General features: G+C 55.3%; 1 protein-coding gene across 2 annotated transcripts in view; it reads left to right on the top strand.

Moving 5' to 3' along the window:
- Positions 1 to 12,063, top strand: part of ZNF76 (zinc finger protein 76) — a 34,193-nt gene that overhangs the window by 20,797 nt on the left and 1,333 nt on the right. Inside the window, exons 3-13 of one of the 2 annotated variants that reach the window (XM_021684596.1) lie at positions 2,946 to 3,026; positions 3,138 to 3,215; positions 4,325 to 4,524; positions 7,705 to 7,821; positions 8,145 to 8,220; positions 8,760 to 8,885; positions 8,990 to 9,169; positions 9,971 to 10,204; positions 10,299 to 10,462; positions 11,164 to 11,328; positions 11,868 to 11,981. In XM_021684596.1, the coding sequence (XP_021540271.1) occupies positions 2,946 to 3,026; positions 3,138 to 3,215; positions 4,325 to 4,524; positions 7,705 to 7,821; positions 8,145 to 8,220; positions 8,760 to 8,885; positions 8,990 to 9,169; positions 9,971 to 10,204; positions 10,299 to 10,462; positions 11,164 to 11,328; positions 11,868 to 11,981 (1,535 nt within the window). The remainder of the gene's footprint in view (positions 1 to 2,945; positions 3,027 to 3,137; positions 3,216 to 4,324; positions 4,525 to 7,704; positions 7,822 to 8,144; positions 8,221 to 8,759; positions 8,886 to 8,989; positions 9,170 to 9,970; positions 10,205 to 10,298; positions 10,463 to 11,163; positions 11,329 to 11,867; positions 11,982 to 12,063) is intronic. The other variant, XM_021684597.1, reaches the window with a different exon arrangement.

The raw sequence follows: 12,063 nt of genomic DNA, 5'->3' as shown, positions 1-12,063 counted from the left end.
TCTGTTGGCAGACTCCCCATCACAGGTCTTGCCCCTCTGCTGCAGTCACAGCAGAATGAGATGGAAGAACTTAGGAAGCCTGGAAAAATGGCTGCGTCTGCTCCCTGGACCCAGTTATTTCCCGTGCCTCGGTCTTCTGCTGTGAATTAATGGTCGAGTGGGTGAATAAAGAGCAAGTGGCCACGCTTGGCCTGAGAAAGCCACCCTCTTTTCTTATGTCTTCCCCTTTTTTGTGTGGGTCTCCTTGCTTCACCCACCTCCCCGTTCCTCTCTCTGTCTCGTCGCCATTCTCTGGCTCCTGCAGCGTGTGCACACACAGACTCACACACAACCGATTTCACACTCCTGAGGGGAGAGCCGGCCTTCGGGAACCAGGACCACACTCCCCCTGGCGAGCTCCCCTGCAGCTCTTGACCAGGCCACTGTCCCTTGTCAGCGGCCAGCTCTCCCTGGGGCCAGCTTAGGCAGCAGGCAGCCCTAACGGTTTATGAGCTTTGTCTATCATCAGGGTAAGCGTAAAACGTTTTTTCTCAACACTTTTGAGAGTGGAAGAGTGTGCTGTGAATAAAAATGCAACTGGGACCTTTCGGGGCAAATGGGAACATATGGCCACCTCTCCATCATGGGACATGAGGGCCGTGTCAGTCAGCTGACATCCCCACCCGGCCCTCCGCATTGTCGTCTCTGGTGTGCGAGGTGATTCTAGGCTGAAATCTTTTCCCAAGTAACTCTTCTCAACCTTTGGTCTCGTGCCTCGAAGCAATAGCCGCTGTGCTAGCAGAAGTCTGCTCCTGCTCTCAGAACCCCAAGTGCGGTGCTCTGGCCGCGACAGATAAGGCGTTAAATGCAGGGAAGCCCGTGGCTTGCTGATGGGAGGCGGTGAGGGGGTCCGTCTGCCTGCCTTTCTCCTACGTCTTACCTTTGTCTCTACCTCACCTGGCTTCGGCTGGGTTGTAGAACTGTGGGTTCCTGACCCGAGAAGACTCGGTGTGGAGGCGAGTTTGGGGATTCTTCTGAGGGGGAGTTAGCAGAGGTAGGCTAGCTTACCATGCCTGGTCTTTTCCCCACATCATAAGAGTTCAAATTCCTAAACCTGAAACTCGTGAAGAAAGGAGTAAGCAAACCACTTGTCACGAGCTCTTCCCTCTCCCTTCTTACCTTTCTCACTTCGTTCCCTCTCATCCCCTGGGAAACTTGGACATGAGGAGAGGCCTGTCGAATCCTAATTCTACAAAGTTGTTTTTTTTTTTTAATTTATTTATTTGTCATAGAGAGCACAAGCAGGGTGAGGGGCAGAGGGAGAAACAGGCTTCCCGCTAAGCAGGGAGCCTGATGTGGGACTCGATCTCAGGACCCGGGGATCATGACCTGAGCCAAAGGCAGACGATTAACCAACTCAGCCACCCACACATCCCTGTCTAATCCTAATTCTAAACCAAAGAGCCTGTTGCTCTTAGAAGTGCTTCCCAGTAAGCCCCATCCCCCACCACCATCTCTAAAGATAAATAAATAAATGAAATCTTAAAAAAAAAAAAAAAGTGCTTCCCAGTAAAGATCTGAGGCAAAGGAACGGTAATATCTCAGGAACTCTGGAGTCTTGTTATGTTTTATACTGCTTGCTTGTTGCCTTGGGTGAGTCATCTTTTAATTAGAAAATTGAAATGAAGGGGCGCCTGGGTGGCTCATTCGGTTAAGCGACTGCCTTCGGCTCAGGTCATGATCCTGGAGTCCCGGGATCGAGTCCCGCAACGGGCTCCCTGCTCGGCAGAGAGCCTGCTTCTCCCTCTGACCCTCCCCCCCTCATGTGCTCTGTCTCATTCTCTCTCTCTCAAATAAATAAATAAAATCTTTAAAAAAAAAAAAAAAAGAAAATTGAAATGAAAAGGTCAGAGGTGAATGAAGGAGACAGTCCCCACAGCGGCAGTGGAACAAGGCCTGGAGGACACGCAATAGCACAGCGGTTGCGTTCACATTAGCTCCCTGTTGCTTTATTTTCTCTTCTAAAATGCAGATTGGATTTATGATGATAAAAGCTAAGGCTTGGGGCGCCTGGGGGAGCGCAGTCGGTTGGGCATCCGACTCTTGGTTTTGGCTCAGGTCGTTATTTCAGGGTCGTGGGATTGAGTCCCACTTCGGGCTCTGCGCTCAAGGCAGAAGTCTGCTAAAGTTTCTCTCTCTCCCTCTCTCTCTGCCCCTCCCTGCCGCTCGCTCTTTCTCCAAATAAATAAATTTTTTTAAAAAGCTAAGGCTTATTGAAGGCTGACTACCCACACTCCTGGCATTGTTTTATATTCGTTAATTCATTTAACCTTCATAGCAACCCAGTGACAAAGACACGGTTTTTAATCCTCTTTTTAAGAGGAGGAAACAAGCACAGAGAGGTTAAGTAAACTGCTGAGAACACACAGCTAGTAAGAGGTAGAGCTGAAACTCAAACCCAGGATGCCTGGACAGTTCCAGAACCACTTGCTTTTAACCACTAAGCTATTCCGCCTTAGAAGGTCTAGTTCTGGGTGTACTGCACAGTGGGAGACAAGGAATGTATTTCGATTTGTTAGTTCAGTTAGAGTGCTGATTTTTGACCCACTGAGGTCTTTCCAGGTTTCAGGGCATTCTTTGTTCTCTATTTAGATCAGTCTCGGCAGCTTACCGTTAGGCTGGAAGTCCCCACTTTACTGGGCATGTATGGAATAATAAGTGAAGTTGCTCCTCGAGTAGAGGAAGGGAATCTGTTGGGGGCTCTAGGGTTCCTCATAGTGGGATGTCTTCACACCCAGTAGCATTGAGGCCCAGGCCCAGAGAGGCAGGGAGCGGGGGACATGGAGCATGTCACCTGTGCTTAGACATGCAAACTGTGCCTCAAACAGGCCTCTTCGAGAAGCAGGCAGGTGTCCCTTGGCCCTCTTCTGGGCCTGACCTGCTTCTCTCCATTTCCACCTTCACAGGAGAGAAGCTGCTTGAAGGGCAAGTGATCCAGCTCGAGGACGGGACCACTGCATACATTCACCAAGTGACGGTGCAGAAGGGTGAGAGCACCCCAAGACACCCCAGCCTCATGGAGGCCAGGCAGCCCCCACTGAGGGAGGGGTGGGATGGCATCCAGCTGCAGAGAAAGGCAAGCATTGCTCTCCTTACAGAACCTCTCTCCTTTGAGGATGGACAGCCTGTACAGCTGGAAGATGGCAGCATGGCCTACATACACCGCACACCCAAAGGTGGGGTCACGGTCCTCATGACTGGTGGGACGGAAGGGAGGCAGAACTGGCAGAGGTTGGGGCATAGCCATGGGAGCTGTAGTGCCCAAGCTCACCTGGATTAGCAGGCTTGCCTCCCTCCCCTGGTGCCTACCATCGGAGAGGCGATTTCTGCCTCCAGGAAACAGCCCCTGAGCTCAACAGCATGGGCCTTAATGGTGGCTTTGTCTCTACCACAGCTGCAAAGTCTTAGGGCTTTAAGTAGGACCCGAGGATGTCTAAGTACTGAGGAATAACCGTTTATCCCTTCTACAAGTGGTTTCTTGCTCAACTACTGCATGCCAGGCATTGCACTAGGTATGGAGTGTACAAGCGGGGATGGAGGCAGGCATGGTCCCTGCTCTTCCAGAGGCCAGCGGGAGACAGAAGTGAGACGAATGGTCACCGATGAACTCATCATCATGAGCAGAGATCCAGCACAGGGAGGGCTTCTCCGTGGAAGTGATGCTCAGGCTGAGAGCTGAAGGGTAGACTCAGCTGGAAGAAGAGGGATGGCAGGGAACAGCAGGAACAGCATGTGAGGCTCAGAGATGGGAGGAGGAAGAATGGCATATTTCAGGGAACTGCTATGAGCCAGAATGGGGGCGGGGGGGGCAGGGAGGGCAAGATAGGTAAGATGAGAGAGGCAGGGGCCAGAGCACTGGGGCTTGAGTGTCAAGGTAAGGCTTTGGTTGTTGGTCTTTATCCTGAAACCGGTGGGAAGCAGTGGAACCATCAGATAACATGATTTCCTGTGTCCTGCAAAGATCCTTTTGGATGCTGTGCAGCCTGGAGGGAATTAAAGGGCTACCAGTTAGGAGGTTCTTGTGGTCATCTAAGGCCAAGATGATAATGGTCCCCTCGGCTCCTTGGGGACTTTGTGAGTTCCCAGTCAGAGCTCCATAGGAGACCTTGTCCTCGGGAGAGCTGGCCCCAGAAGAAGAGCCAGCCAGAGTGAATCACCAAGGAGAGGGACCAGAAGATGCCGAAACCTTCCTTGGTATATGTAGTTCTCGTTACCTTAAAGCCAGGGTCCCCGCCACATCCCTTGCCCTCGTGTGGCCTCGGGGCTAACTGCGTGTTCCCTGCAGAGGGCTATGACCCCAGTGCCCTGGAAGCCGTCCAGCTGGAAGATGGCTCCACCGCCTACATTCACCACCCCGTGGCTGTGCCGCCAGACAGTGCCATCCTGGCCGTGCAGACAGAGGTGGGCTTGGAGGACTTGGCCGCCGAGGATGACGAGGGCTTCAGCGCAGACACGGTGGTGGCCCTGGAGCAGTATGCCAGCAAGGTGAGTTCGCGGAGCCTGACGCGGCCCGTCTGCTCCCTCGGCCGAGATCGCCACCACTCTAGGGGACAAGGGCCGTCCTGTGCTCGGGCCTGGCCCGAGCTACTCCCCATCTTGCCCCTCCACCCCGGCTCCCCCGACACATCTGTCCACAGCGGGCGTGACAGCGTGGCCGGGGCCACCGACAGCTGGTGACGCTCCCCCTAGTTTATGCCGTCTCGGCCAAGGGAAGGCAGCTTCGAAGAGCGGTGACATCTGTACGGTGGTGACTTAGAGCCTGCTGCACTTGGGCTGTTGTTACAGTAATCCTCTGTGCTGTCTGAGAAAGCCCTTGCCAGTGACTTTTATTAGTTTTCCGGGCCACCGAGGTCAGCCAGTCTCGTATTTATTTCTTCTCTGCAACTCATGTAGTCATTTGGGGGAATAACCTCAGTAGGCAGTGACGAGGGCAGATGCAGCGGAGCGGCTGGGATTCTTGGGACATGGGGCCCGCACAGTAGCTCAGCTGCGAGGGAGAAAGATCAGGGCTCTCCCCACGTGTCAGTCAGGTGGCGCGCTCTCTGCCGGAGTGGTCCCGCCCATGGGTGACATGGGCACCGAGATCTGTGAGCACGCCAAACTGGGGGGCCCCCTCCCTGGGGTGAACTGCAGAGCCTCAGGGTGGACATGGCAGGGCTCCCTGGGGCACTGATGTTACCCAAAATTTGGGGAGGGGGGCTTGTTTTTATAATAAGACTACGTGGGCGCCTGGGTGGCTCAGTTGGTTAAGCGACTGCCTTCGGCTCAGGTCATGATCCTGGAGTCCCGGGATCGAGTCCCGCATCGGGCTCCCTGCTCAGCGAGGAGCCTGCTTCTCCCTCTGACCCTCCCCCTTCTCATGTACTCTCTCTCATTCTCGCTCTCTCAAATAAAAGAAAAAAAATATATAATAAGACTACGTAGCAGTATCAGAGAAGAAGAGGAAACTCATGTCTTTGCAACATGAAGCACAAAACTTGACAGCAGACTGCTTTGGGCTTTGCCCACTCCCTCCGTTCCCTGCGGTGTATTTTAGAAGCCATATTTGAGACTTGCTGCTGTTAGAAAGACAACTGGACTTTGGATCATGAACCCTGAGGTCCGTGCTGATTCTCCCGCCACCTAGTCTGACCTTGAGTGAGTCATTCTGCTCCCAGGCGTTAGCTCGTGCCTCTGAGAGGATGAGACAGGACTAGATGACCTCAGAGGTCACTTCCAACCCTTGATTCCCCCGAGAGCCAGTGAGGCAGGGGAATGAAATCCAAACACCTGAATGGGTTAGCCCGTCAAGCAGGCCTGGCCACCTGTGACACTCCCCCGCCATTCACCAGCTGTTTAAGTGTGTGGAATTTTGTCAGCTGCTTGACCCCCTGACTTGGAGCTGACTAGACAGACCTTGCCATGAATTTGGCCTCACCAATTCGTCTCCTACTCCCCGTGCCTTCCAGACTTCTGTTTCAGGAGCTTCTTCTTTTTTTTTTTTTTTAATTTTATTTATTTATTTAGCAGAGAGAGAGAGAGCACAAGCAGGAGGAGTGGCAGGCAGAGGCAGAGGGAGAAGTAGGCTCCCCGCAGAGCAAGGGGAGCCCGATGTGGGACTTGATCCCAGGACCCTGGGATCATGACCGGAGCCGAAGGCAGTCGCTCAACCAACTGAGCCACCCAGGCACCCTCAGGAGCTTCTGGGAAGGCCAGAGTGTCCCGGAAACAAAGACTAAGGGACAGTCCCAACAGGACCCTGCTCAGGAGAGCAGAAGAGCAGTAAGGCCTCCCTGAAGCCCGGGGCAGGTGGGAAGCAGGTGGCTCCAGCAATGTTCTCAAGAGAGAAGATGGGGTGGGGGGAGGGGGGACCGGTCAGTCAGCTGGGTGCTGTGGTTAGAGCTGAAACTTCTGGTGAGCACCTGCAGGCCCTGCCCTGGGTGTTTCTGCAGTTTGCTGCTTGTACCTCACCCTGGTCAACCCAGGTGAGCGTATCCCCACAGCAAGCCCCCTTGTTAATGCCCCTGCTGAGCACAGGTTTCTCACAAGGAGGGAGGGGTCTCCTCCCATCAGAGGATAACGGCGTCCAGAGCTGTGGCCTCCTAGGTGCGTGTGGTCAAAAGTGGGGCTTGTTGGTGGGGGCGCCTGGGTGGCTCAGTCGTTAAGCGTATGCCTTCGGCTCAGGTCATGGTCCCAGGATCCTGGGATCGAGCCCCACTTTGGGCTCCCTGGCCAGGCCTGCTTGGCGGGCTAACCCACTCAGGTGTTCGGATTTCATTCCCCTGCCTCACTGGCTGTCGGGGGAATCGAGGGTTGGAAATGACCTCTGAGGTCATCTAGTCCTGTCTCATCCTCTCAGAGGCACGAGCTAAGGCCTGGGAGCGGAATGAGTCACTCAAGGTCAGACTAGAAGCCTGCTTCTCTCCCTCTCCCACTCCCCCTGCTTGTGATCCCTTTCTTGCTGTGTCTCTCTGTCAAATAAATAAATAAAAATCTTTAAAAAAAAAAAAAAAGTGGGGGTTGCTGGGAGGCTTGGCTGGCTCAGTCAGTGGAACGTGGGACTCTTGATCTCGGGGTTGTGGGTTCAAGTCCCATACTAGGTGTAGAGATTACTTAAAAATAAAATCTTAAGGAGTACCCGGGTGGCACAGTTGGTTGAGTGCCCAACTCTTGGTTTCGGCTCAGGTCGTGATCTCAGCGTCCTGAGATGGAGCCCCATGTAGGGCTCCACGCTCAGCATGGAGTCTGCTTAAGATTCTCTCTCCCTCTCCCCCCACCCCACCGTGCTCCTTGCATGCTCTCTTCCCCCCCGCCTCATAAATAAGTAAGTAAATAAATAAACAGTTTTTTTAAAGATTAAAAAAAAAGTGGGGGTGCTGGCTCTCAGCAAACTTACCTAGCTGTCTGGGAGATGGCCTTTCTTCCATAGCTGTCACAGTCCCTGTGACACTGAGTCCTCCCTGTATCCATGACAGGTGGGTGGGGACTCCACATGCGAGCCCTGTTTCTCCTGCAGAGTGCTTCAGTGCCTGTTTCCTGTCTGTCTCAGTCTGTCTCCCCCGGTTGCCCTTCTCCCCCTGGCAGGTTTAACCCTGTGTGTTAGGTCTTAAGCTGCCTATATCCCACCTCTTCCCTCTTGTCACTGAGGAGGATACAGATAGGAACCTCAAGATTTTTTTTCCTCAGGTCCTGCATGACAGCCAGGCTCCCCATAATGGCAAAGGACAGCAGGTTGGAGACAGGGCATTCCGCTGTGGCTACAAAGGCTGTGGGCGTCTCTACACCACTGCTCATCACTTGAAGGTAAGGTGGTCACGCGCACCTTTCAGCCTTACTGTTTTCCCCACCAGACTGTAATTCTGACTTCCTGCTTTGACTAGAACCAGTCCCTGCCCTACTGAAAGGAAGAGATGAGTGTACCGAAATGTCAGCCCAGGGGTCTATGACACACATGAAGAGTACAGGAAGGAAGAGAATCAGGGAGGGCCCTCTGGAGGAGGTGGCTTCTCAGCTAACGAGGCAGAATAAAGGAGGTGGCCAGTGCTGGTACTCTGAGCCCTAAAGACAATGGAAGAGGCCCTCCGTACCCCAGTCCCTCTGAGTCCCGTGGTTGCTTGTCCTCACAGGTGCATGAAAGAGCTCATACGGGTGACCGTCCATACAGGTGTGATTTCCCCAGCTGCGGAAAGGCCTTTGCCACAGGTAACCTACCTAGAAGAAGACTAAAGATGGACTGCTTCCAGCTGAGGGCAGAGAGTTCTAGATTCACTTTGGGAATTTCCTGCCTTCCCAGAGAAACTGCTGCCTAAGCGCTCTGACTTGCAGGGCGCCATCTCTGGAGGAAACCCTGTTACGGAAGTGGGGGCAGCGTCACCCAGACTCGCAAAGGGAGCTGGGGGCTTGGTAGAGAGGCCCCGCCTCCTACATCGGCTTTGGGGTATTTGGGCCATTGCGTCTCTCTGGGCTCCATTTCCCTTCGGAAACCTCTAGCCATGGCTCTCAGGCTTGTGTTCTGGAATGGCACCAGCCGCCCCTGGAGAGAGGAGGAGAGCAGTGTGGGCTTTTCCAGCCCCTCTGGCCTGCCCGGGCTGGGTAGGGATAGAGGCAGACACAGGTTTCTTGTGCCTGAGGAGCCATGGGGCCTCACAGAGCCCACCCGAAGACGGAGAGCCTCTGAATTAGGATAACGAGGCAGATTCCCCAGAGTGCTCTTCTCATCCCTCCCTCCCACCTGCGGACAGGATACGGGCTGAAGAGCCATGTGCGCACCCACACTGGTGAAAAGCCATATAAGTGCCCAGAGGAGCTGTGCAGCAAGGCCTTCAAGACCTCAGGAGACCTGCAGAAGCACGTCCGGACCCACACCGGTAGGCTGGGCCCTGCCCCGTTCACGCTGTGACCTGGAGCTCCTTACTCTGGCATGACCCCCCCTTTCCTGAACCAGCCCACCCCACACACCCCATTTCCACAGGTGAACGCCCATTCCGGTGCCCCTTCGAGGGCTGCGGCCGCTCCTTCACCACATCTAATATCCGCAAGGTACACGTGCGCACCCACACAGGCGAGCGGCCCTACACCTGCCCCGAGCCCCACTGTGGCCGCGGCTTCACCAGCGCCACCAACTACAAGAATCATGTGCGCATCCACACAGGTGGGCCAGCCGGCATGGGAGAAGCACCCCTTCTGAGGCCCCGGCCCTCTTGACCCTAGGCTTCTGACCTGAGACACGTTCTCGGCTCCGAGCCCCGAGCCCTTCTGCTGGCCATTGCAGGCTGGCTTGTGGGCAGGGAGAGGGGGCTCTGTGGTTCCGGCCAGAACCACTGTCTCACTTGCAGTGAGCAGTTCCTTCCTTGCCGGTTAGGTCCCGTCTGACAGGTCCCGCTGGCCCTCTCAAGCTCCCTGCCACCTCCCTACACCCACCCTGAATTCTCCCCTTCCAGCTGAGCTCCCGGGAAAAGGCCAGGGTCAGGCGTGATGGGGGAAAAACAGAGTGAAATGTCACCCTTAGCTCCTCACCTCCTCCACGGTCCATATGACTCCTGCGTATCCTCGCCCTCCCCAGTGTCATATCCCTCCTCCAGCCTTCTGTGTCATCTCTCGGCATATGTGTCCCCTCCCTCCCCCATCACGCCTGCTATGTCAGTCATCCCTCTCTATCTGCTGCCTCTCCTGTTCACAACATTCACCTTTACGAGCCCCTCCCCATGCCCTCCCACCAGTCCCTTCACTCGCCCCAGCCTTCCCTCTGGGCTCAGCTGTCCCACACTCCTGTCCCCTCTGTTCTGCTGGCCGTCACCCCCAGCTGTGTCTGTTGAGAGTCCTAGGTCTCAGTCCCTCTCCCTTCCCCCCCCCCCCAGTCTCCCTTCACCAATCCCTGTCTCCCGCCCCCGGCCCCTTAGTTTTCCCCTTGCCAGCCCCAGTTCCCGCCCCCCTCATAGCCCAGTGTCCCCAGGGGAGAAGCCATACGTTTGCACGGTCCCAGGCTGCGGGAAGCGCTTCACCGAGTACTCGAGCCTGTACAAGCACCACGTGGTGCACACGCACTGCAAGCCGTACACCTGCAGCGCGTGCGGCAAGACCTACCGGCAGACCTCCACTCTGGCCATGCACAAGCGCAGCGCCCACGGCGAGCTGGAGGCCACGGAGGAGAGCGAGCAGGCCCTGTACGAGCAGCAGCAGCTCGACGGTGAGGGCTACGGGCAGGAGGTGAGAGCGGGGCCAGGCCAGGCCTCCCCGTGGCTTGCCGGTGGCAGGTGTCAGCTCGGGCTCTCCTCTCCCAGCTGCCTGTGCCACCGAGGAGAGCCCGCTGCCCAAACGTCCCCGTGTTGCCTACCTCTCGGAGGTGAAGGAAGAGGGCGATGACATCCCAGCCCAAGTGGCCATGGTGGCCGAGGAGGACGGGGCGCCCCGGGTGGCTCTGATCACTCAGGACGGCGCCCAGCAGGTACAGGCCCCGGGGTGGGGGGAGGGGCGGGGGGGGCCGCTGCGGCTGGTCCCCTCTCTCACTCTCTCTGGGGAGTCCCGAAGTTCTGATAGCCCTACCCCCTACCCAGGTTCACCTTTTAGCCTCATGGAGCTCAGAGAGCTGAGGCTGAGGGTCCCGAGTCTTGTCAGCCAGCCCCTCCTCCTCATGCTTTCACCTCAGCCTCTGGAACTTCTAGATCACAGTTAGTAGCTTCCCTCTTTACATGGAGGCTGACGGTCCTATCGTCTGAGTGAGACATTTGGCTGTCCTTAAGAGAGGCGTGTTGTGGGGGCCAGAGCATGGTGTGGGGTCTGGAGGCCTGGGGTTTCTAGCCAGCAGTATGATAAGACCCTTGTCAGCACCCACTGTCAAGTGCATCTCTGTCTTTTGGAGTTGCCATGAGGATGAAATTGGGTCGAGAGCCCGAACTGCATGGAACAGAGCCCCGAGGCAAAGTGATGGTAAATAGGAGTGATCAGCAGAATTCTTCTAGTGTTTCCTTTGGGCAAACAAAGACCCGTTTTCCTTGCTTGTCCCTGTCCCCCTCCCCCTCTGTGACATGAAGCGAATCTTCTAGCTTCTCCAGAAGCTAACATGTCTGCGAGCACAGGTACCTCCACCCAGGGGCTTTCGGACAACCTGCCAGTGCACTCCCAGCTCATCTTCCTTCCTGCTGGCAGGTTAGCCTGTCCCCAGAAGACCTGCAGGCCCTGGGGAGTGCTATCAGCATGGTGACCCAGCACAGCGGCCCCACCCTTACCATACCCAGTGAGGACGATGACCTGGCCACATCTGGCACACACACGGTCACCATGGTCAGCGCTGATGGCACCCAGACGCAGCCCGTATGACCAGGCGGTTTGCTTGGGGTTTCTTGTTCTCTTGTCCTTCCTTTTTGTGGGGTGGGCATTAACGTGCAGGCTGACCTCGTCCAGCCTTCTTACAGGGACCAAGATTCCCCCCATGAAGAAAGGGTCTGTCTTCCCCACGGCCCCTCTGCTCCATCAGCCATTCTCCTCTGGAAAAGCATTTCACTGGGGGTCAAGAGACAGTGTCTAAATCTTGATCTACCTCTAACTTGCTTTGCTACCACAGGCAGGTCACTTCTCCACAGACTTCAGTCCATTTTCAAATGAGATTAAATTACCTCTGGGCCTTTGACAGCTCTGACCTCTGTGAATCCAAATCCCTAAATTAAGTTGGCTCAGAAAAATGCCACCTCACCAAGCTCCGAGCCCCATGCTAATTAGTCTGACCTATAATGGTTTTATCCATCCCCCTCTGGCTTGTTCCCAGCCACTTTGCTTGAAGGGATTTTTATTTGGCTTGGGGGGAGGGAGAGTCACGTAGGTGGGTTAGAAAATCTCATTCTTTTATATTTCAGGTTACAATCATTACCTCTGGGGCTGTGGTGGCCGACGACTCAAGCGTAGCATCTCTTCATCACCAACAGGTGGCACTGTTGGCCACAGCCAACGGAACACACATTGCCGTGCAGGTGGGTGGAGGTCCCCGAGCCTGAGAAAGGAAGGAATAAGGAGGGGAGAGGAAGGAGACGGAGATCTTGAAGAGAAGGCCAC

The sequence above is a fragment of the Neomonachus schauinslandi genome, chromosome 8 (genome assembly GCF_002201575.2).
Source record: "Neomonachus schauinslandi chromosome 8, ASM220157v2, whole genome shotgun sequence".
Taxonomy (NCBI): domain Eukaryota; kingdom Metazoa; phylum Chordata; class Mammalia; order Carnivora; family Phocidae; genus Neomonachus; species Neomonachus schauinslandi.
The sequence above is the reverse complement of the archived record's forward strand: the minus strand, read 5'-3'. Positions and strand labels throughout refer to the sequence as shown.